This window comes from Ahaetulla prasina, chromosome 5 (assembly GCF_028640845.1).
Source record: "Ahaetulla prasina isolate Xishuangbanna chromosome 5, ASM2864084v1, whole genome shotgun sequence".
NCBI lineage: Eukaryota > Metazoa > Chordata > Lepidosauria > Squamata > Colubridae > Ahaetulla > Ahaetulla prasina.
Window position 1 is genome coordinate 139471936 of NC_080543.1, and position 23294 is coordinate 139495229.

A 23294-nucleotide genomic window follows, 5' to 3' on the forward strand; every position below is an offset into this window, starting at 1 on the left:
TGTGCTCCCGGGAGGGAAAAAAGGTTATTTGGGCCACATTGCATGTCAGCAAATAGAGCAGGACTAGGACTTCAAGTCGGGAAGCTCAAGATACTACCCTGCACTCTTTTATTTTGTGTGTGTGTGTGTGTGTGTGTGTGTGTGTGCTCTTTTTGGCACCTGAGGTTCCTACAGGGATTTGGAAAGGCAGTTTATGCCAGTTTTGTGTATCACCTGTTTCTGGTTCCTGCCAGGAGTCAGGCTCTCATTCAAAGGACTTGTCTTGCTGGACACATCGATGAGAATTTTGCTCTGGGAGTTTTTCTTTTCCGACGCTGGAACCACAGAGAGGAAAGGAGTAACAAGCGCAGTTAATGTTCTGTTGTACCGCTTCAGGTGCCACACAACCCCTATTCCTGACCATTGATCCCACTTCAGTGGCTTCAATGTTATCCCCAAAGAGCCCAGCCTTGGCAAGGCCCAGGGTAAAGCTGGCATCACAGACGGTGGCTGCCAGTTGCGTTTTCCTCTGCCCTGGAAGTTTGTTTTTCCAAATAGCAATCTATAAGACTCTTTCCGCTATCTAGCAAGATTGTGTCCATTGTGTGTGGTGTTTTGGACATCTCTGAACCCCATCTGTCGTCACCAGTTATAGTCTACCAAATGAATTAAGAAGCTTAGATCAAGATGGGGCCCGTCAACCGCTCACTTGGTAGCATATATCATGGTTAATAATAGTTCCTGAGCAGACCCATCCCCCAAAAGGCCAAAAGCCGTACGGTGAAGATACTTCCGTTAAAGACTTTGTATACTTTAAGAGCAGAGACCTAGAAAGGCCTGCCAGGTCTTCCTCATGACCTCTTCCCAAAGAGGAGCTACATCAGCCATCTTCATTGTCTCTTCTCCATCTCCTTTCTCTTTAAATAAAGAGGTTTTATATGCCTCCTCTAAATCCTTTCTTCTCCTAGAAAGAAGCCGGAGCCAGATTTCCTCAGCTGCCCTCTGGATCTCTTGCTGAACTGGAAATAAATAAAATGCAAGCATGTTTTGGTGTGGAAGTATTATATCAACAAAAGGGCCATCATGCATCACTTCCAGGTTCAAGGGTCTGCCAAGGTAAGTCAGAGCAATAGCTTTGTGGATATTTACTGAAACCAGGGCACTTCTATCCTTAAAGCAAAATCACTCACAGCACTCCAGATTTTGATACTTCCTGTGCAGAATGTATGTAGAAATCAGAGCAGACATGACTAAAATAATAAATGACCCATATCTCTCCACGTATCTCATGTAACATTGTTTTTTTTCGTTCCCAGGCAATAAATTGTAAACGATTTGGGTGACAAGGTTTCTATATCAACATTATAAAATGCACCCATGTTTTAAAAAGTCTACAGTAGGTGAGTGTTGAGCTTACTTCCTTAGTACAAAAGTCATAATCTGCGTGGGCTGCATTGGCCTGGATGTAATTTCTGTTGCTTGGAAGCCATTAATTCAGCACTGCGTATTTCTTTTAGTCTAGAAGATCCAGATGAAGTGCTGTCCTTTCTCTGCGAGCTGTTGGACTAGTTCTATAGACTCTTGGAAGTGGGTAGATTTTGAAAGCAAAGCAGGACATCTGCAATAGCCTTCTCCTTTTCTTCTCTTGACCAGCCCCTATTCAACCTCCTTTTCCACACCCATCATGTCATATTTACCATCCTTCAGGGCAGAAAGATCATCGATCCTCTCCTCCTCTTTTCTTGGGCCAAGAAAAATAGGGCAACCTGAAGCCGGCATCCATTTTGCCTCACCATTTTCATGATAGCTGTAACACAGAAAATAAACAAACCTCTGGCTAAAATATAAGCAGCTTCATTAAGACCACCATCTGAACAAAAAAGGTGGGCATGGATTATTTAATGCAACTTAATCCTAATATATTTATTTTTAAAGAACTTTTTAAAATACATGCTTATTTTTAAGAATTCTAATAACCAAGAACAACAACTAAAAGACAAATTGCTTCAATATCTGCTATTTGGGGATTTACTTTGGCCAAACACAGCATTTTGAGGTAAAAGAAGTGTCTGTCTCTATGTCCCTAGGATGGATTCCATTTATGGGTCCATTTTTTCCTTTATCTTTATCCTCTTCTTTAAACTAGACGTGGTGCTATTGTTCCACCAGTGAGGGATTGATGCTGTCATTTCCAAGCTGAAGAAGCTTCCCAATTCTAAACGGAAACAGCCTCTGGGTTCTTCTTGAAGGCAAAATGGCCTTCTACCTAACTAGCAGAGTTCTTTGTTGCCACGTGTATTGTTTCATCTTTTGGACTTTCCTCTTGATGCCACAAGAGAATGCAAACTTCCAATAAAACTATCCTGTCCCAGGCCAAATAGAGTTGTTAAGACTTTGCAAGAAAATGGCAAACCGGTCCAGTAAACTATCCAAGAATCAAAACCAGAATAAAGCAAGAGACAATTGGGGTCAAGAAATGTGCCACACTTGTGGTCTGACAGTAAGTGGGTGACACTATTTATACACCAAGAATAATCACAGATTTACAGAAAGTTTACTCTCTCGTGATGGAGACTTCATAGTTCCATACACATGATGTTGGAATACCCCCTCCCAATTCAGGAACAAAAGGTGAGCGGCATGTCTCTGAAACATGACTAAAAACAAACTGGTCCTTATGTAAGTCACTATAACTCAGGGACATATCCAGCATATTTGTTCCTGTGTTATAGATTAAACTCCTGGAGTTTCTTCAAGATCAAATCTACACTGATCATAGTGACATAATTCAACAAGTACCATTGAAATGGATGCCCCTGAGGAAACATGATGTTTCTGAAAAAAGTTTCTGTAAATTTCTGTTCCCTTGCCTAACAATTCTGCCAGAATAAGAAAACACTGCCATACCTGATAGATTTCAGTTGTAATAGGCAATACAAAAAGCTTGTGATGAAATCCAGACTAGAATTGTGTACTGCAAAGATGACATCCCATTGCATTTGAAGTATCTGTAGAACTTCCAGAAGACTTTGGGACCCAGAAGTAGAATTTGATAAATAGTACAAGATGCTGTGGTTCAAACAGTTGTATAAGTTGCTCATAATTGATTCTTTGTGGAGAAAAAGTTTTCTTGTTACCTGTTAAAAAACAGTCAAGAGGCTCAGAATGCACTGTATTTAGGGATAAGACCCAAAATGTCCATGAAAATATGAAAAATTTAAACATAATCCTAATCTAAAACACTTAAAGGAATTATACATCCAGATTTGCAACAAAATTCCTCTGTTTTTCGAGCAATTTGTTTTTGCTTGTGCTTATAGACATTCAGCCACATGCAAATATAAATTAAAATGTGTTTTTTTTCTCTGTTGTTTTAATTCATGGCATGTGAGATTGTGCACTGAAATGCATATCCAATAATGATTCTTAAATATCCATTTGCCTTGTGCAAAATTTGGTCTAATCCAACTACTTTCCTCCTCCAATAAGCTTGAGCATGTGTGAGCATTCAAGCTGTCAATCCTCACAATGAAAATTAAATCCATTATAAATAGAATTTAGGGTAATTATTTTTTTGTCACTGAAGTAGCATCCCTCGAGTGGAAACCATCCCTAATAATCTTACTTGGTGCATCTGCTGCTATCTAGAAACGGCTGAGAATGGCACCTGGGGAGGAGGAGGAGGAGGAGGAGCCCTTACCAGCTGTACTTGCTCTGCGATGAAAAGGATGGTCTTCCTCGGCTCTGTGACCAACACTCCCTCATGAAGTTTGCTTACCAGCTTCCGACTAAAATAGCAAACGTTTACTAGAAAATAAGGCCTGGCAGATTCCAAAACCTTTCTGGTATCATCATTTCCTGCAAGGGGGAAGAGAAGGTTGAACTTCTAAAATGCAATTAAAAACAAGGAAATCGCTGCAGATTTTTTTTCTGATAAAATATTATGCAGTGTTTTCTTAATTTTTGTTTTTCTAAAATTATTGAAACAATACTCAATTTTAAAGAAATACAGAAAAGAGACTACCCCAAGCAAAATAAAATACAAACTAAGAAAGAAAAGAGAAAACGTTACCTTGTGTTTTATATTTATTGTTACTATATTATATTTACTAATGAATATACTGTACTGCTAAATATAATAAAATAAATAAATAAATAGTACAAGATGCTGTGGTTCAAACAGTTGTATAAGTTGCTCATAATTGATTCTTTGTGGAGAAAAAGTTTCTGTAAATTTCTGTTCCTTGCCTAACAATTCTGCCAGAATAAGAAAACACTGCCATACCTGATAGATTTCAGTTGTAATAGGCAATACAAAAAGCTTGTGATGAAATCCAGACTAGAATTGTGTACTGCAAAGATGACATCCCATTGCATTTGAAGTATCTGTAGAACTTCCAGAAGACTTTGGGACCCAGAAGTAGAATTTGATAAATAGTACAAGATGCTGTGGTTCAAACAGTTGTATAAGTTGCTCATAATTGATTCTTTGTGGAGAAAAAGTTTTCTTGTTACCTGTTAAAAAACAGTCAAGAGGCTCAGAATGCACTGTATTTAGGGATAAGACCCAAAATGTCCATGAAAATATGAAAAATTTAAACATAATCCTAATCTAAAACACTTAAAGGAATTATACATCCAGATTTGCAACAAAATTCCTCTGTTTTTCGAGCAATTTGTTTTTGCTTGTGCTTATAGACATTCAGCCACATGCAAATATAAATTAAAATGTTTTTTTTCTCTCTGTTGTTTTTAATCTGCGGCATGTGAGATTGTGCACTGAAATGCATATCCAATAATGATTCTTAAATATCCATTTGCCTTGTGCAAAATTTGGTCTAATCCAACTACTTTCCTCCTCCAATAAGCTTGAGCATGTGTGAGCATTCAAGCTGTCAATCCCCTCACAATGAAAATTAAATCCATTATAAATAGAATTTAGGGTAATTATTTTTTTGTCACTGAAGTAGCATCCCTCGAGTGGAAACCATCCCTAATAATCTTACTTGGTGCATCTGCTGCTATCTAGAAACGGCTGAGAATGGCACCTGGGGAGGAGGAGGAGGAGGAGGAGCCCTTACCAGCTGTACTTGCTCTGCGATGAAAAGGATGGTCTTCCTCGGCTCTGTGACCAACACTCCCTCATGAAGTTTGCTTACCAGCTTCCGACTAAAATAGCAAACGTTTACTAGAAAATAAGGCCTGGCAGATTCCAAAACCTTTCTGGTATCATCATTTCCTGCAAGGGGGAAGAGAAGGTTGAACTTCTAAAATGCAATTAAAAACAAGGAAATCGCTGCAGATTTTTTTTCTGATAAAATATTATGCAGTGTTTTCTTAATTTTTGTTTTTCTAAAATTATTGAAACAATACTCAATTTTAAAGAAATACAGAAAAGAGACTACCCCAAGCAAAATAAAATACAAACTAAGAAAGAAAAAGAGAAAAACGTTACCTTGTGTTTTATATTTATTGTTACTATATTATATTTACTAATGAATATACTGTACTGCTAAATATAATAAATAAATAAATAAAATAAAATATAAACATCAGTTCGTATACTCGGCAATCAAGCAGTCTAAACTATTAGAAAAATGTATGCCTTCAGTGAATAAACTTTCATTTCTAAAAATAATGTTTTGATTAAGAAGTTATTATGTTTTTTATGTGTAAGCAAGGTATCAATAGCTTCCTTCTGTCTAAGCTCCACTGTACTTTGTCAAAGACACAAATGGTTAAGAACCCGCATAAGGCACATGGTTCAAAGGGGCGGGGGGCAGGGAACCCTTCGACCTCTGACCCACCCACAGCTCAACACAGGGATCCAGACTTGGAGCAAGGGGGCGTTACAGACAGTCTACCCTTAAACCATATGGCTAAATTGCCACTTCCAACACTTAGCATGGCTGTTTGCAAAAAAAACAAAAAATGCTGGGATCTGTAGTTCAGCAATACCTGCAGGGACCTCACAGTAAGTTTTGTGCATGTTTCAGGTAGATTCAGGTAGAAAGAGGGGTGAGCTGCAAGTGACACTCACCTGTTAAACTGGAGGTTTCCATGTAATTTTGACCAAGGTTGTAGACAATCTCTATAATGGAAAGCAATAGCTCTGTCTGGAAGCACATCTTTTGCTCAATAGCAGCATTCTCTGGAGAGGCCTGTATTGCGAAAATAGATAAACGATGGAGTCTGCAGGGAACACTATTGGTTAGCGTTACTAGCATTAATAACAACACGCCGCCCCACATGTTCTTAGGAAGGTTACATTAGAGTGAAAACATTTTCAGAGAATGTTTTAAAAGAGTGAGAGAATAAGAATTAGACAGCAGTTTCCAGAAGCAGGCTTTTTCCTCAATAAAAGTTTGGTGGTAATACTCTAATACTCTACGATTCACTATCAAGGCTGCAGTATGGCACAGAGAGCCACACTTGTACATCGTAAAATCCGTAAGGAAATTAAGCTTGCAAAATCTTGCCAAAACTCTGGAATGCATGGGACATACAGCAAAAGGTGAGCTAAAGCACCCACTTCCCCTTTCTACTTGCAGAGTTTTCCTAAGCAACAATACAAATATCTGGGTCAAATGATGTTGATTTTTACTTTCGCCTGCCCACCCAAGGAGAAGTAGATGAATCTTTCCAAAAGCAAATAAGAGATCCCTCAAGAGCCATGAAGAGGTATTTTATTTTATTTTAATATCTAAGTAAAAATGCAAATAAAATCATCTGCTACAATGTCCTACCAGCCAATTAATACTTTAGCTTCAACCAAAACAATAAAAGAGCACACAATAGATACAAACTTAAGGTAAACCGATCCAAACTAGACTGCAGAAAATACGACTTCAGTAACAGAGTGGTCAACGCCTGGAATGCACTACCTGACTCTGTGGTTTCTTCCCCAAACCCCAAAACTTTAACCTTAGACTGTCTACTGTAAACCTAACCCCATTCCTAAGAGCTCTGTAAGGGGCATGCATAAGCGCACCAGCGTGCCTACCATCCCTGTCCTAATGTTTTCTTTTATTTGTATCCTTTACATGTATTTATAATTACGTTCACACTTGTATCTGTCATAAAACACATGCTTGACGAAATAAATAAAATAATAACAAGGGGCAGGATGTGTCAGTGGCAAGTAAGGGATAATCCTGGAGCTTCCAACCCTCCCCGCTCCATCTCACCCCACAACTGAAGGGACAGAAAAATGCATCAGACCTCAAGCATGAACTCCAGGGGGTGCCAACTTTTATCCCTCCAGTCCAGCAGCATTATTCCCATCAGGAGAGGTTGAACCAAGTCCCAAACTTCTTTCCTGGCTGGAGTCTGAAACCAAGAATCACAGAGGCCGGCATGGTTATTTCCCTGGGAGGAGGCAACAGCTGTGCTCCCTCTGCTATCTTGGAAAAACAGGAAAACATCAGCAACGCCAGCATGGGACCGGCAGGTTGTGCTGCATTTCCACACTTATATTTTATCCCCCGTAAGGAAAAAATAGATCAGCAACTGGAATATCAACATAAAACCACAAATAAGACAGATTGCTAAAATGTAATAAAGCAGCAGTCGTGATGTTAGATGAAATTGCATAAGGAAAATGAGCCATGGCAGAAATAAAGGATGCCATGAATCAAAAGCCCTTTGAAACCATTTCTGGTGGGAAAGAGACCAAGATGGGTTTTGTCAACTAGAGTATCCCAGAGCCCCACTCTGTAAGCGAGCTCATCCTTTGCGGGAAAATCCAGATGCCCTTTCCCCAGCTAGCACTTTGGATTCGCTCAGAATTGTTTTTCCAGGCTCAAAGAGCACATTAGGACCTTCCTTCTCACTCGGTTAATGTTCCCATAGTTGGATGGCTGCGTGGAGAGAAATTGCAAGACCAAGGGAGTCCTTACTGAGTAGTGGCCAGCATCGATGACATGTTCCTATTTTGTCCTCCCCGCTTCCTCCCATCGTTTAAATAATAATAAAATCATCATCATCATCTGGTTTCCTGATTTCTGAGATGGCTTTATATTTTTCGGGTTTCAGCTACAAGCTATTATTCCAAGAATCTGCTTCTCTCTTTTAAAAATTCTGAGCATACGTTGCTTGTAGTATGGCTTCCTGGCATTTCCCACCCAGGGGTTTAAATTAAGGGCTGCTTGTAGGGTGAGAAACGAAATGTGTGGGCAACTTTCTTCCCTGAGCCAGGAAGAGAGGCAGGTAAGAAGGACAACATGCAGCTGATCAAAAATGAGCATTTCCCTATATATTAGAAATAGCCTTATAATGTCTAGATCATTTATATGCTGCCTAAAAAGTACAGCCCAGGCTTAGGTGCAGAGTTAGACCAAGCACAGTTGAAAGTAGGAATCATTTATTGATTAATTTTATAGTCCATTTTTTCCTTCAAATTGATTCTCAAGACAGCAGTTCTTTCATCTGCCTTTTGATTGACAGAAGACTTCAGTTCAATTGGGATTATGCATCCATTTGTTTTCTGTCATCTAATCGTCTGGTACGATTTGAATATCATCCTTGAATGTCAAATTTCAGATCCAGCCATAAGAGGAATAATATTGTCTGGATCTCAGATTATCCATACCAACTCATGGTCTGTCCCCTCACCACAATTATCTTTATTTTTATGGTGCTGGCTGCTTGCGGAACCAGCCTATTGAACAGAACAGGGCCTCTGGTGGCTCAGCAGACTAAGTCTGTCTGTTATTAACACAGCTGCTTGCAATTACTGCAAGTTCAAGTCCCACCAGGCCCAAGGTTGACTCAGCCTTCCATCCTTTATAAGGTAGGTAAAATGAGGACCCAGATTGTTGGAGGCAATAAAAAGTTTACTTTGTATATAATATACAAATGGATGAAGACTATTGCTTAACACAGTGTAAGCCGCCCTGAGTCTTCGGAGAAGGGCGGGATATAAATTCAAATAAAATAAAAATAAAGAAAGAAAGAAAGAACAGAATGGAATCGGCCATCTGGACCGAACAGCAACCCTTCCTACCTGGGGTGGCCCAGAAGGGAAGGCAGCCAAGGCCAGGGTTCGGAGGAAGGGAGGGCTTGACCAGAGGGGGTCCTGGGGGTATCTGTGGTACACCAGGTGGAAGAAGTGAAGGATATCCTTTATGAAGCTGGTTTGCCAGGAATCCTCTCCCTCTGCGGGATTCTAAAGGGGAACATAAAACTTAGTCGTGAAGTTTTACCGAAAGCTGTTCAATTATTTAGGTTTTACTTCGATTGAGAGAACCGAAAATAAATGAGTGGAACGTAGAAATAATAGCAGAGAAAGAAAAGCTTGGACACTTTTGAAGAACTTGAGAAAGGCTTCCCTCCACCGAATTGAAAACTAGTTTGGCTGTTCTTTCTTATTCCCTTTTCAGGGCAATTTGTCTTTCTTTTCTCATTCCTTATTTCCATCCTGGTTTTGGAATGTTTTTCCTCCTCCTCCTTGTGTACATTTTGCTCCCTCCCTCTCCATCCTGTTTAGTTTTATTTCAATTGAATTTTTAAATTTGCGATCTTTATTATTTCAATGTTTTATACTGCATTTTATTCAATGTCAAGGATCACTTTTTGCAAGAAGGGCAGCAAAGAGGTTTGGTTAAATAAAATAAACAAACTACAGTAATGGTGAAATCCTCTGCGAGTTGCCACCGGTTCGCTGCCCGCACATGCACAGCACGCACCAAACACATGCGGTGTGTGCATGCACGGTGTGCACCAAATGCGCACTTTGCATGGAAAAAGGAGCCTTTTGAAGGTAAGTAGAACAGCGAGGGGGAAATAGCTGTACCGTGCAATCCAGGTTCGCTAGACGGGAGGATTTCCTGCTTTCTAACGGATTTAAATTGCGCAGCACAGCTGATCGTCGGAAATACCGGTTCAGACGAACCAGTAGCTTTTATTACTACTGGTTTGCTCAAACCAGTGCGAACCAGTAGCATTTCACTCCTGACACTATTGCATATAACTGAAACCCAGTTGATAAACAGGGATTGGCATCCTAAATAAATGTGTCCCATCCTACACGGCAGAATTCTGACAGTGACCCTGCTGACCAGATTTCCTGTCTACTGGCATATTCTTTAACTCTTTTTCTTTTCTTTTGTTTTAAATTTTCAAAACAGCCTAAGCTCAGGTGTGTGTAAATAGAGACCAATCAGCCACTGGGACTGCTTCATCCCTCTGTGTTGCCGAGCAGCTGTGGGGCTTCAACCTGCAACATCCCCAGGAAAGGACTCACCTGCCTGGTCAGGGACGAGACTATCTCCAGCAACAGAACGGCAGCCTCTGCACATAAGCCAGCTTTGACTACCATCTCTGTGTGATGGTGGCACAGCAGCCACTCGAACATTGCACCCAAACCTGTCTGGAAAATGAACATCTCATGAAACTGCAGAAAGTATCCCGAAGGATGAGCTTCACCACACTACTAAATAATAACGTAGATGTCTGGATGGCTCCTCTTGAAACAATCAGGCCTCCAAAACGGTCATCAGATTTCAATGTGATTTCTATTTCTAAATTCTATCCAAAATAGGGGCAAAGGAGGGAACCTGAATCAAGATACTGTGATGCAAATTCTTATGACATTAAAAGAAGTATATCAGGAGCAGAACTTGCATTTTCATATCACAACGCACATTTGAGAAAAGCCAAAAGCCAAAAACCCAATCACATGACCACCTAGCCACGCCCACCCAGCCAGTCCTGCCCCCCCCCCCAGTCTGAGGGACTGTGAATTGAGCCCCTGTTTAAAAAGGCATAGAATCATAGATAGTTACTAAAATTTTCATTTGTTAACTCTAAGGACAGATGGCCATCCAGCCACGCTTTGGGGAGGGGGAACTTATTCCCTCATGTGCCAATTAATTCTACAGGTTAACATCTCTTGCCACCAGGAAATTCCTCCTAATGGAGGTGATTAATCAGCACAAGAAAATTAGTATTCAAATATTCAAAATATCCAAAACTAAAACAATGTCAGGATAATTAAGAAAAATATATGCAGACAGAAATATTTCAAATTTGTTTTTAGGTGATCGTGGGACTATTTCAAAAGATTAATTTAATGGCTTATATGGTGACCCTTTTAAAACTCTAAGCTGTATGAGCTGGTCCTGTTTCAAATAAAGTTTTGATAGCTGATAGGCATGAGATGTAAACAATACACAGAATAATTGTGATAGTATACAATGGGAGTTTTGAAACCCTTCCCAAAAATGAGCTTCAGCAGAGATTTGATTCCCAGGAAAGGGGCTACACTGGGGGCTGCTGCGCTCTCTGACATGAAGTGACTCTCAGCAGCTTAAGGAAGCTTCCTCTGTTGAATATTGGTATTTCTTGTTCTGTTGCCTTTTCTGTGAATATTTCCTTTGTAGGGTTTATTCACAGTTGAAGTTTTTGTCCTTTCGCTTTGCTCAATAAACTATTTCAGTTTCTATAAACCCTTTTCCCATGCTTTACCGTGTCAATGCAGTGGCTTACTTGAGTTTCATCAGGTAGCTTAGACACTGGTGTGTCCAGAAGAAGTCCCGAGAGAAGGAGGTAAATCTCAGGGATGTGGGCTGAGCTGCTCAGGAACATCTTTAGCTCCATTAATCCAGAGAGCAGATATGGCTGATACTCAAATAATGGGGGAGCACTCTTCAAATTGTCTAAAACAAAAAACAAGACACTTTTTTTCAGGCTCTCTCTGAACTGACTGGCAACTTACAGTCAGTTTATCCTGGCTTACAGGATAAAAGAAGTCCCCATGAAGGGACCAGACTGTCTTTTGTTCTTATTTACTCAAGGAAATGCTGCACAATAAAGCCATCGGTGGTGGCTGTTTTCAACAGAGAAGATTCTAGATGGTGGCAACAGGGAGACTAGATTCTCTGGGATCTCCTTCATTGTGATTCTCACAGGCTGCTCTGAGCGACAGAAGCTCACCATGGGGGTGGGGGGTGCAGCCAAGCTAGAGGCCTTTGAATGAACTATCTCTGGCCGAATAAACAAGGGGTTTGACCTACGGGCTGGATACGCTCCCCAAAACCGAACTGCATTCACTTCCCTTTCCATCTTGACTGTACTGATTTAAACTTTCCTACTTCCATTACTGTCTCCATTAATACCTGAAATAAAACAATGTCTCAACATTGATTGATTGAAGGTTTATCAACCAAATAACCAGAATTAAATTGTATTGACCAGCGAATAAGACATCAAAAGCATGGCTCTCTCTTTTTGATTGAACTGTTGTGGAAAGATCATCTTTCCACAACAGAACAGTTAAACAGATAAAACCTGAAGCATGAAAAATCAAGCCCAAAGAGGAGGCGGTGAAAGTGATATTAGTACACAATCCACAATCCGTTGGCCATCCAAGCTGGGCTGCCAGCTTTCCTTCAAATTTGGTCAGGGTTATTTTTAACAAAAGGCAAAAACAGAGAGAGACAATAGAGACAACAGAGGATAGATAGAGTTAGAGTTAGAGATAGATAGAGATAGAGGGAAGGAGGGAGAGAGATATGATCAATTTATTAAAATAATTAGTCACGATCCACAGCTAGCCTCAGCATCACATTGCAAGCCAACTGGAAGCACTGAGGACCTACCAGTCAAAATATTCAGCCCCTCTAAGCTGTTTCTCAGCCACAGGCCTGCCATCATCCCCTCTCCGAACTCATGCAGGTATGTGCGGTTGTGCAGGAAATGGAACAGCAGTTTGGCTGCCAGCACAATTGTGGTCTTGTGCACGTGACTTTGCATAAACATCAGGAACCAGTCAGGTCCCAAGGCCTGGAACATTTCTTCTTGGATCCTGTGAGGGAAACACCGAGTTGAAAGACACAACACTTAAATGTTATTTGTTGTAACTATATGACATGGTGGACTTACTAGAACAACAAAAATTGAAAACATTTGCTAGCTCCTGAGCTACTGTTGTGCTTTTAAAATCCCTTAGTTATCCCAAACGTAACAGAAATTCAGTTACAGCCTAATCTTAACCAGATAGAAATAAGTTCCTCTGATTCAGTAAAAGAAACTCAAGGTGGAAATAGATTTTGAGATTTGCGCATCTCCGAAGCAAAGGAGGGCTCCCCAACTCTGGATCAAGGCTGGAGAGGGACTCGCCAGGAGGAATCCTTAGTCTTCATCACTCCTGCTCTGCCTCCCCACCCACGGCTCTCTCCGAGGCGAAGAAAAGCCTTCCTTGCAGCATCAGGGATCCTGCTGGGAGGCGGAATACAATGTCCTGCTCTTTATGGATCTCGTGTGTGTGTGTATGATTCTTTCTTTCTTTCTTTCTTTCTTTCTTTCTTTCTTTCTTTCTTTCTTTCTTTCTGTCTTTCTTTCTTTCTGTCTTTCTTATTTTATCTTTATTACGGACTGTAGAGCAGAAAGTATTTGGGATAGAAAACAGAACAGAAAGATTGTTCTCCCATTCCCCCCTTAACTTTTCCTACTTCAATATTTGTGTCCTTTTCTGCTGATTAAACAGTTTACTATTTTAAATAAAGTGATTTATAGTTTTGATTACTGGACAGAATAGAATAGAATTTTTATTGGCCAAGTGTGATTGGACACACAAGGAATTTGTCTTGGTGCATATGCTCTCAGTGTACATAAAAGAAAAGATACGTTCATCAAGGTATCAACATTTACAACACAATTGATGGTCAATATATCAATATAAATCATAAGGAATGCCAGCAACAAAGTTACAGTCATACTAAAGTCTATTTAAATATATAAAGAACATGACTATTCTAAAGTCATGTTCTGACTTTAGAATAAGAAGTACATTTATCATTGTACTTTTAACTGCTGTAAAGAGGATTGTATACACACAGACACACATACGTTCTTACTTACTCAGAGGACAAATGAAGTATGTCTGGTTGTATTACATCTAGCAGCATGCTCAACAATTGATTTCGAAGCCAGACCATTTTTCCAGGTGCCTGAGTTAAGTCTAAAAATCAGACAATCCAAAGAATGTATGTGAAATCCTGCATATGAATATATTTGACTTCTAATGAATGCATGATACAAAATGAAGTGAGCATCAGCAAATAATTTACATGGACTGGTAATAATAAGCTCTTCAAACATGAAATTATCCTTTGTTTTATTTTATCTTGTACTGCTAATACGTGGTCTGTTAGGAGGAATAGACGCTCTGTAATCAGGCTTTATTCTTAAATTTATAGTCCACCTTCAAATGAAATGTCCTTTTTATCCAAAGGGAAGCCTTTTCTTTGCGAACAGATTCCATGCAGGAGGCAAAGGCTGTTAGATATTCAGTAAACACTGAGTGAAGATGAAGAAGTGAAGGCTTCACTCAGGTCCGCTGCCAGGCAGGAAGGACAGCTTAAAGCGATTGGTCGAGCCGCATGGCAGTTCCTAGAAAAGAGCGTGCTTGCTGCCAGGCGGGGATTGTTAGAGTTACATTGTAGCAATAAAGAGCTGAAGTCACACTGGTTGGTCTCTGCCTCTTCAATCAATCCACAACTTAACAAAGACAATACAGCCTGCCTTTCGACCCACTGTTAGATATGCCTTCCTACCGCTGCCATCTCTCTTTGGGCAGAAATAGTGGGGCCGCCCGCCCGCCTCCCTCCCTCCCTCTCTCAAAGGAAGCGCCCAGCCCCTCCCCAGGGCAGGCAGGCAGCTTCAAGAGCAATTCTCCAGGGCAAAGCAAGCAGCAGAAAGCATCACTGGCACCAGAACTTTCTGTCTTCTTTCCATTCCTGCAAAATGGAGTTAAATGTTTCTTTTTGTACATAGACACTTTACGCTCTTAGCTAGGAGCATAGCAGTGAGTAATAAAAAAGGAACAAGCGGCTTTGGGAAGATTTTCTATGTATTTAAATTTTGGTTCCAAGCAGGTTTTTTATTTTAACTCCAAGCAAGTAAACAGGAAGAGCAGACAGGAGTTTGGATTATGCTCGTCCTGTCTCTCTTTTTACCCTTCTTCTTCTTTTTGCAGTTTCCCTTCAGATGGGTAGCAACCGGAAGTTTGGCTAGTGGAGGCTCCAAAATTTATTTATTTATTTATTTTGTCACAACAGTATATATAAGCATAAGCATGAAAATAACTATATAATATATAAGCATATATATGAGCATAAGTATGTGATAACTATATTAATTGGATATAATGAAAGGAAACAATAGGACAGGAACGGTAGGCATATTTGTGCTCTTATGCATGCCCCTTACAGACCTCTTAGGAATGGGGTGAGGTCAATAGTAGAGAGTTTTTGGTTAAAGCTTTGGGGATTTTGAGAAGAGACCACAGAGTCAAGTAGTGTGTTCCAAGCACTAACAACTCTGTTACAGAAGTCATATTTTCTGCAATCAAGATTGAAATGGTTAACATTGAGTTTAAATCTATTGTTTGCTCTTGTATTGTTATAATTGAAGCTGAAGTAGTCTTCAACATGAAGGACATTGCAATAGATGATTCTATGAGTTAAACGCAGGTCTTGTCGAAGGCGGCAGATTTCTAAGTTTTCTAAATTCAAGATTTCAAGTCTGGTGGCATAAGGTATTTTGTTGTATTCAGAGGAGTGGAGAACTCTTCTTGTAAAATATTTCTGGACACGTTCAATTGTATTGATGTCTGAAATGTGGTATGGGTTCCAGACAGGCGAGCTATATTCAAGAATTGGTCTAGCAAATGTTTTATAAGCTCTGGTTAGCAGTGTAGTGTTTCTGGAGAAGAAGCTATGTAAGATTAGGTTTACAACTCTTAAAGCCTTTTTTGCGGTGTAGTTGCAGTGGGCTTTGGCACTTAGATCATTGGATGTGAAAACTCCAAGGTCTTTAACAGGGTGGGGGTCATCTGTAAGGTAATGTCCATCAAGTATGTATTTAGTGTTTAGATTCTTTTTTCCAATGTGTAAGACAGAGCATTTACTGGTTGAGATTTGGAGTTGTCAGGTTTTTGACTATTCTGACACAAAGTCAAGGTCTTTTTGAAGGGTGGCTGTATAGTTGGTAGTGTTAAATATTTTGACATCATCAGTGAAGAGAACACAATTACTTTGAATATGGTCACAGAGATCATTAATGTATAATATAAAGAGTATTGGTGGAACGCCGCTATTGACAGGAACAGGATTTGATAGGGCACTGCCTATTTTGACCACTTGTCTGTTTGACAGGAACGCTGTTCTCCAATTGTGAAGGGGTCCGGTGATGCCGTAGGATTTTAGTTTTAGGAGAAGTTTGTCATGTACCACTGAGTCAAAAGCTTTACAGAAGTCTATGTATATTACATCTATTGTTTTGCCTTGATCAACATTTGTAGTCCATATGTTTTTGCAGTGAAGAAGTTGTAAGTTACATTATAGTTTTTTTCTGAATCCAAATTGTTTATTAGAGAGTAGATTGTTTGTTTCTAGGTGGAGGGTAATGGATTGGTTGATAGATTCCATAACTTTACAGGTGACACAGCATAGAGAGATAGGTCTGTAATTTTCAACTAAGCTGGGGTCTCCTTTTTTGAAGACAGGGATGACCGTGGCTAGTGACCAGAGTTTGGGAAGGGGACCGGTCGTGAAGGCTTTTCCAAAGATTATGCTTAGGGGTTCTGCTATATTAAAGGAAAGCTTTTTTAAGAAGTACGCACATAGTCCATCAGGTTCTATAGATATGGATGGTTTCAGTTTGTGAAGAGCTTTTTCAACATTTTCTTCAGTGAAATCTATATGGGTTAGGATGTTGTTGGTGCGGTTAGGGAATGCCGGGTATGAGCCATTACTGTTAACAAAGACTGAGCCGAAGAATGTGTTAAAGAGGTTTGCTTTAACTGTTTCATCATTATTTTCTTTGCCGTTTGATTCTTTTAGTGGTGGGATGGTTCTTGAATCATTAAGTTTGTTGTTCACAAAATTATAAAAAGCACGATTGGAATTTGTGCGCAGAAGATCTTCTTCTTGCTTGGTGTGGTGCATTCAATTTTTATTTGGTTGCATATATCTCTGTAGCAGTTTTTGAAATTAGCTACATGTGATGGATAGCGAGCTACATGTGGTGGATTAGCTACATGTGGTAGAAGTCCTTAATTCTCTGCTGCATGGATGGTGCCTTAATGCTCTATTCTCTCAGCCCAACTTACAGTATATCTTCTTTTCAGGAGTTACAGGAGAGGCAGAGTATTAGCAATAAGCAAGTACAGATGCCAAGAAGAATACGGGTGAGACATCAGAACTATAGTACTCTTATGTCACATGCTATTTCTTGACATGCACACTGAACAGTCCATAGCAAAATAAACTAGACAATCCATTAACTAAGGTTTGGCTATTGAAACAAGCGACTGCTTGAAAACAAGGCATGATGCAATGAAATTGTGATGTCCCACACGTATACTTCAGGATTTGAGTCTGTATTGCAATTCATGTTTTATCACTTGTCCACCTCCAGATGTCAAAGTTGCAAGCCATTATGTGCCTTATTTTTATATTACAGGTAAATAAAAATATTCTAATTTTTTTTTAGCAACACACAATTCTGTTTCATACCCTCTGGGATATTACTGGAGAAGGTCTCATTTTCATCAGTGGATGCAGGACATAAAGTGTAAACCAAGAATAAGCCAATCCTGAACAAAAAAAAGTAAATCGGGTTAGATCAAACTGTAAACATGAAGATCTTCAAATCACTCTTAAGTCGAACCCCAAAATAATATTTTACTGGTGGCTGACAGGAGAAATAAATATTGCTGCTACTGGTGTTTCCCTGCGTCCTCACAAAGAAGGAAGATGAGGCTACTCATGAGTCTAAAATAAGAAATTTGTCATAAAGAAAAGCTAAGTCGGTCGGTAAAATGAGGACCCAGATTGTTGGGGGCAATAAGTTGACTTTGTATATAATATACAAATGGATGAAGACTATTGCTTGACATAGTGTAAGCCGCCCTGAGTCTTCGGAGAAGGGCGGGATATAAATACAAATAATAATAAAAAAAAGTCTCTTCTGATTTTGCAAAGCAGACCTTCCTATCCTCACCAACTTCAGCTCCTAGAAATGAGCAGACAGGAATTAATGTCCCCATTTTTTAAAGTTGCTAACATTCTGGTAGAAAGAAGAAGAATGCTGAGAAGGGAACCGCGGGGTGAGCAGAGGCATTGCTGCACCACCACCCCTAATGTATTCCCCACCCTGCTTCTTCTGGGTTGACCTAGCATGGATAAACTGCCCTTCTGCTCTTTCTCCCCGCACTGATTGAGCTGGTGAAGGAGGGGGGCTTAATTTTGTGGCTGGAAGAAAGCAAACCATGCAGTGAGGAAAAATCTTTTGGCTTCAGCTCAAGGGACACGGGGGTTGTTCTATTTGCTGATGGGCTGCAGGAGCCGAGTGGAAATACCAGCACAGATCTTTGATGCTGAAGTGGCCCTGGAGTGAATGGTGGAGGAGGAGAGATATCCGATGGACACGAGAGGCCGGGATCCCAGGATCCCCAAGGAGAAGGAAAAGCTTTGGCACCATCTGCACCTGCTGGACGGGGGTCATGGTGGAATTCTTTCCTCTACAAAAGATAAAGAGATTTTTTTTTTAAAAAAAGAGATTTTTCTTTTCCTGAGGATAATATAGCCACAACGTTACTTGTATTTCTAATTTTGAACTTTTGGCTTCTGATGTTGTCTTGGCAGCTCTCCAGATACCAGCCACCAGATCAGATTCTCAGCCAGGCCACCTTCTGCTCTGCATCGACTCAGCTCTTCTCTTGTGGGTTGCCCAGCAAAGAGAGTTCAAATCAAACAAATTATTGATGCCTGGAGTTGCACAGCACAGGAAGTAAGTGCTGCTTTGACAAAAATCACTACATTATCAGAATCTTGGACAGTTTTTCAATCAAAAAGAAATGGGATTCACAAATCTTCAGGGTTTTACATTTACAAAGCAGGAACGCCATTTTGGAATCTCCGGACCCTGCATGATGCTTCCATAAGCACGTGCAGAAGGATATGGATAAATGTGAAAATATGCAGTAAACTCTGGTGTTTTTTTTTTTAAGGGAAAAGTATTCCAATGGATTTATAGACCCCATAATTAGATTTTTAATCCATGGCATGGCTGCCATGTGAGCCCAGGATACGTTTAATTGCTGACCCACTTAGCTTAACAGGCCTCTCTATACCTGGAGGACTGGACAACTTCCGTGAGATGTTTAAAGAGAGGGAGGTCCAGGTTTTCCGAGGCAGGGGACCACAGCTGAAAGCCAAAGAGAAGCAAAGCAACAGAGAGAGGCTGTTTGGTCTGCATGCTGGAGAGATGTGGGGGTCCCCTAGATTGTAGGGAACAGGCAACAGGTACTGTATCTCTTTCTACCTTCTAGTTGTCCAGATTGTTGCAGCTCAGTCATGGTCTACTTAAACACGACTCCGCATGAAAGATTCTTTTTACATGGAAAACTGGCAGGTTGTGGGGAAATCTAGAATGCCTGACAATATTTTGTGTCAGGGGCTTTTTTTATAGAGAGGATCATTCCATTAGAGTCACCTCGATGACATGGGTAATGCAGAAATCTAATAAATAATATATAATATGATATATGATATTATATGATATGACCTGAATTACTGCCTCGGGTTCTACTGTTTCATATATACCAAATGGGCTTACCAGGAAAGAGACATCTCTGTATGCCAGAAGTAGTGGTTTTTTTCCTCCACTGTGTATTTTGAGAGGCTGATTGCCACGGCATAGAGTAATTTTAATTAATGATGTCTCAAAAGTAAGCAGGTTCACAATACTTTCTTTTTTTTACTGCTAAAAAATATTGGGGAATTTTCTCTACATTTATTGAGACTATCATCAAATTTTGGAAGTAAAATTTTAGGAAGACTGTGTTCTCTAGGGGCTAAAAACAACACATAAGTCACAGGTTACTCATACCTTGCTGCCAATAAATAAACAAGCAAACAAATAAATAAATAATAGCATCATCACCTCAAAATTGCAGACAATATGTTGGAAGATCTCCAAGTTTTTGATTGTTGGCTGTTCTAAGCCAGCTTCTGTGATGCCACCAATGGAAAGAATGAGATGCAGAATTCTGCTGTTGAATAGGTGGGCCTTTTTTTTCAACAGATATGCCAGAATCTGTAAAAGAGTATGACCCAACACCATAACAAAGAGAGGCTTATTCCACAGTATTTTATTTCCATCACTGGATAAGCCATCAATAGCCAACTATTAAAATCCATGTTATTGCAGAATATAGACATTTAATTAATTTTATGGAAAACCCACAGCATTATGAAGATTCAAGGTAGTCACAATACATGGAAAGTAATGAAACTTATCAACTTTAACTTCAATCAGAATTCTCTAAGCATTCCTATTTTTCAAAGATCAAAAGGACAACAACTCTGTTTGTCCACTTTCTTCTTAAGTAGAACTTCAGCCACCAAACAAAGACTTGGGAAAATCCATCCATTCTGGGAAATGAGACTAACTGGCCTTTTGACTTCCCAGTCTGACTTGCTCGTCTACTGGAGGAACTAAAAGAAAATGATTTGGGCTTTTTGATTACAATAAAGCAAACGAAGGGAATTCTTGCCAACAAGATTGCTATTGGAAGGAGAAGGTTTTTTTCATTAGAAGGACTCAAAATTCCAAGCTCCAAAACTTTTGGAGGTGACTAAGGTGAAAACTCCTTATCTCCTCCTCTAACAATAGAACGGAACAAAATTACTCATAGTAATTTTGAATATGAAAATATTGAAAGTATGTGACAATCAACTTTTTTGTAGTGAATTTCAGTGCAAGCCACAAATCAGATTGCCATACTTGCTGTTCAAGTACTGCATTTCTGAATTAATGCACAAGCACTGCCAGCCTAAGAACCAGAATTTTGGAAAAACCGTTTAAGCTCCAATTCTAAAAGCTGCAGAGAAAGAGCGACCCTCCTGCTCACCTGATACCCATTGCCTTCATCCCCCATCAGACGTTCACTCACTGCGCTGCAGCTCAGGACGGTCTGCAAGACCTTGACAGCCGCATAAACCGCATGGTCATCCTGAGCCCTGGCCAGCAGAGCCAGCAGAAGAGAAGGGCCACCAAGATAACTCAGGCTGACCACTGCCGGACAGGACTGGAAGACCCGGGTCCCTGGACAGAGAGAGAGAGACAGACAGAGAGAGAGAGAGAGAAAAGGCTGACAAGAATTGAATTATCATTGAAAACCTGCCTAGAATAAAATGGGCAGCCAAAAACTCTGTAGAAATGTGTAGAAACAACAGAAAATAATAAGAATAGTAATAATTTAGAAAATCAAATTTTTTCTCATGCCACATGCAGATTTATATGTCTAGTAAACCTTTTACACCAGTAATGCAAATCAGACCTCAAATACTTACTACTAGAAAGATCAGTTGTTAAAGGAATGTGTTATTTTTGCCCTGCATTTAACAAGAAACCCACACTTTGTGCTTTTTAGGACAATTATTTCTCCTTCATGGGCTTTTTCCCCCACATGTAAAATCCTAATATAAGTCTGACTATTTAATCACCAGCAAACAGCTAGCCTGATAAAATGCTTTCCCAAAGATAATAATCCACTCACAGCTCTTTCCAGAGCAGAGGCAATTCTTCTGCACAAGATCCAGTGCAGACAAAAAAAAAACACCAAAAAAAACAACAACCTAGTAGATCACAGAATTGTCCAGTTGGTTATATTGAGGGAATGACATTCTGCTTTTGCAAATATTGCTCTCACCATGCAGCAGCTTTTTCTTCTTCTTCTTTTCTGAATGCCTCCCTCAAGAGGGACTGAATACATGTTAAGAAGCTGTAATTTCTGTATAGGATACAGCTCTGTATTTGTTTTATATTTCTGTTCTTTCATTTTTATAGATTTTATTTATCTATCCATTCATCACATTTCTACCCTGCCCATCTCACCTAAGTGCCTCTGGATGGTTCACGCTTTATAAATGTGGGTTCAGGATGCATTTCGGCTTACCGTGCTGGCCCACCGCAACGGCACCAATTGTTCTTAAGCACCCAGGGAGTTTTGCAGCAGTATTTTGAGCCATGAAAACAGGAGTTGTATTATCACGAGAGGACAGCTTCAGCTAAAAAAAAAAAAAGAAGAAGAAGCAGGTGTATTAGAAGACAAAACAAACAGAAAACATGTTTTGGTTTGTTTCTTAAACATTTCAAATATTATCCTGTGTGATTTATATGTTTATAATCTATTCTGCTTTCCAGCAGAGCTGCCCACACAAAGTGTCCAGCTCTGAGCTGAAAGGAGATGGGGAGGCTGCTCTGTCGGCTGCATTCATCAAGCAACCGGAGCCTTAGAGACAAATGCGCCACTTAAGCTGGGGTGGGTGGGACACAACTGATTTTTGTAATGGTCACATGTCAGCGGTTGTGATACCAGGGAAGAAGTGTAGATTTCTCACAGAAAATGTCAATTTTATGACACTGAGCACCAATATCTCCAACTGGAAAAAAATCTTCACTGGGATAGCTCCAAAAAGACCAAGGATTAGATTAGCCTTGTGCTGTACTAATAAAGCACCATTTAAAACCTTAAAACCTATTTATTTCGTATGGCTGGACTGGCCTGATTTTAAATTCTAAATTTTAATTGTGGGTTTTAAATTTCTGTAATTTTTATGGGGTGTAATGTTATTTTAAATTCCTGGCGAATTTGAATCAGTTTTTTAAGGGTCGTTTTAATTATGGTGTATGTTTCTGTTTGTATTTTATCTGCCTGTTCACCGCCCTGAATCCTTCGGGAGAAGGGCGGTATACAAATTAAAACAACATCATCATCATCATCATCATCATCATCATCATCATTATTATTATTATTATTATTATTATTATTATTATTATTATTATTATTATTATTATTATTATTTAATCTAAATATGTCACCTCTAGGGAAACGCTCTTTCCCAAAGGTTTTTTATCAACCCCCCCCGCCCCCCTCTTCTTATCTATCTTATCTCAGCAAGTGACAAGACTTGGCTGGCTTGGTGTGAATGTCAATCAAAATAAGTTGAGGACAAACCAGTGGGAACATAAGCTAAACCTGAAAGTTAAAAACCAGGGTAAGAGAAGTGAATGGCAAATAACTTCTGTATTAGAATAGAATAGAATAACAGATTTGGAAGGGACCTTGGAGGTTTCCAGTCCAACCCCCTGCTTAGGCAGGAAACCCTACACCACTTCAGACAAATGGTTATCCAACATCTTCTTAAAAACTTCCAGTGTTGAGGCATTCACCACTGATTAATTGTTCTAACTGTCAGGAAATTTCTCCTTACTTCCAGGTTGCTTCTCTCCTTGATTAGTTT

At 39.7% G+C, this 23294-nt stretch overlaps 1 protein-coding gene across 1 annotated transcript in view; it reads right to left on the bottom strand.

Moving 5' to 3' along the window:
- WDFY4 (WDFY family member 4) overlaps window positions 1-23294 on the bottom strand; it is a 151811-nt gene that overhangs the window by 73206 nt on the left and 55311 nt on the right. Inside the window, exons 22-41 of the mRNA XM_058186274.1 lie at window positions 21947-22058; window positions 20900-21093; window positions 19930-20082; window positions 19118-19191; window positions 18344-18505; window positions 17499-17578; window positions 13840-13939; window positions 12579-12784; window positions 11467-11636; window positions 10223-10348; window positions 8984-9145; window positions 7201-7308; window positions 6020-6140; window positions 5061-5218; window positions 4257-4494; window positions 3680-3837; window positions 2887-3116; window positions 1677-1786; window positions 807-998; window positions 214-314 (exon numbers count right to left, since the gene is read on the bottom strand). Coding sequence (XP_058042257.1) covers window positions 214-314; window positions 807-998; window positions 1677-1786; window positions 2887-3116; window positions 3680-3837; window positions 4257-4494; window positions 5061-5218; window positions 6020-6140; window positions 7201-7308; window positions 8984-9145; window positions 10223-10348; window positions 11467-11636; window positions 12579-12784; window positions 13840-13939; window positions 17499-17578; window positions 18344-18505; window positions 19118-19191; window positions 19930-20082; window positions 20900-21093; window positions 21947-22058 — 2955 coding nt within the window. The remainder of the gene's footprint in view (window positions 1-213; window positions 315-806; window positions 999-1676; window positions 1787-2886; window positions 3117-3679; window positions 3838-4256; window positions 4495-5060; window positions 5219-6019; window positions 6141-7200; window positions 7309-8983; window positions 9146-10222; window positions 10349-11466; window positions 11637-12578; window positions 12785-13839; window positions 13940-17498; window positions 17579-18343; window positions 18506-19117; window positions 19192-19929; window positions 20083-20899; window positions 21094-21946; window positions 22059-23294) is intronic.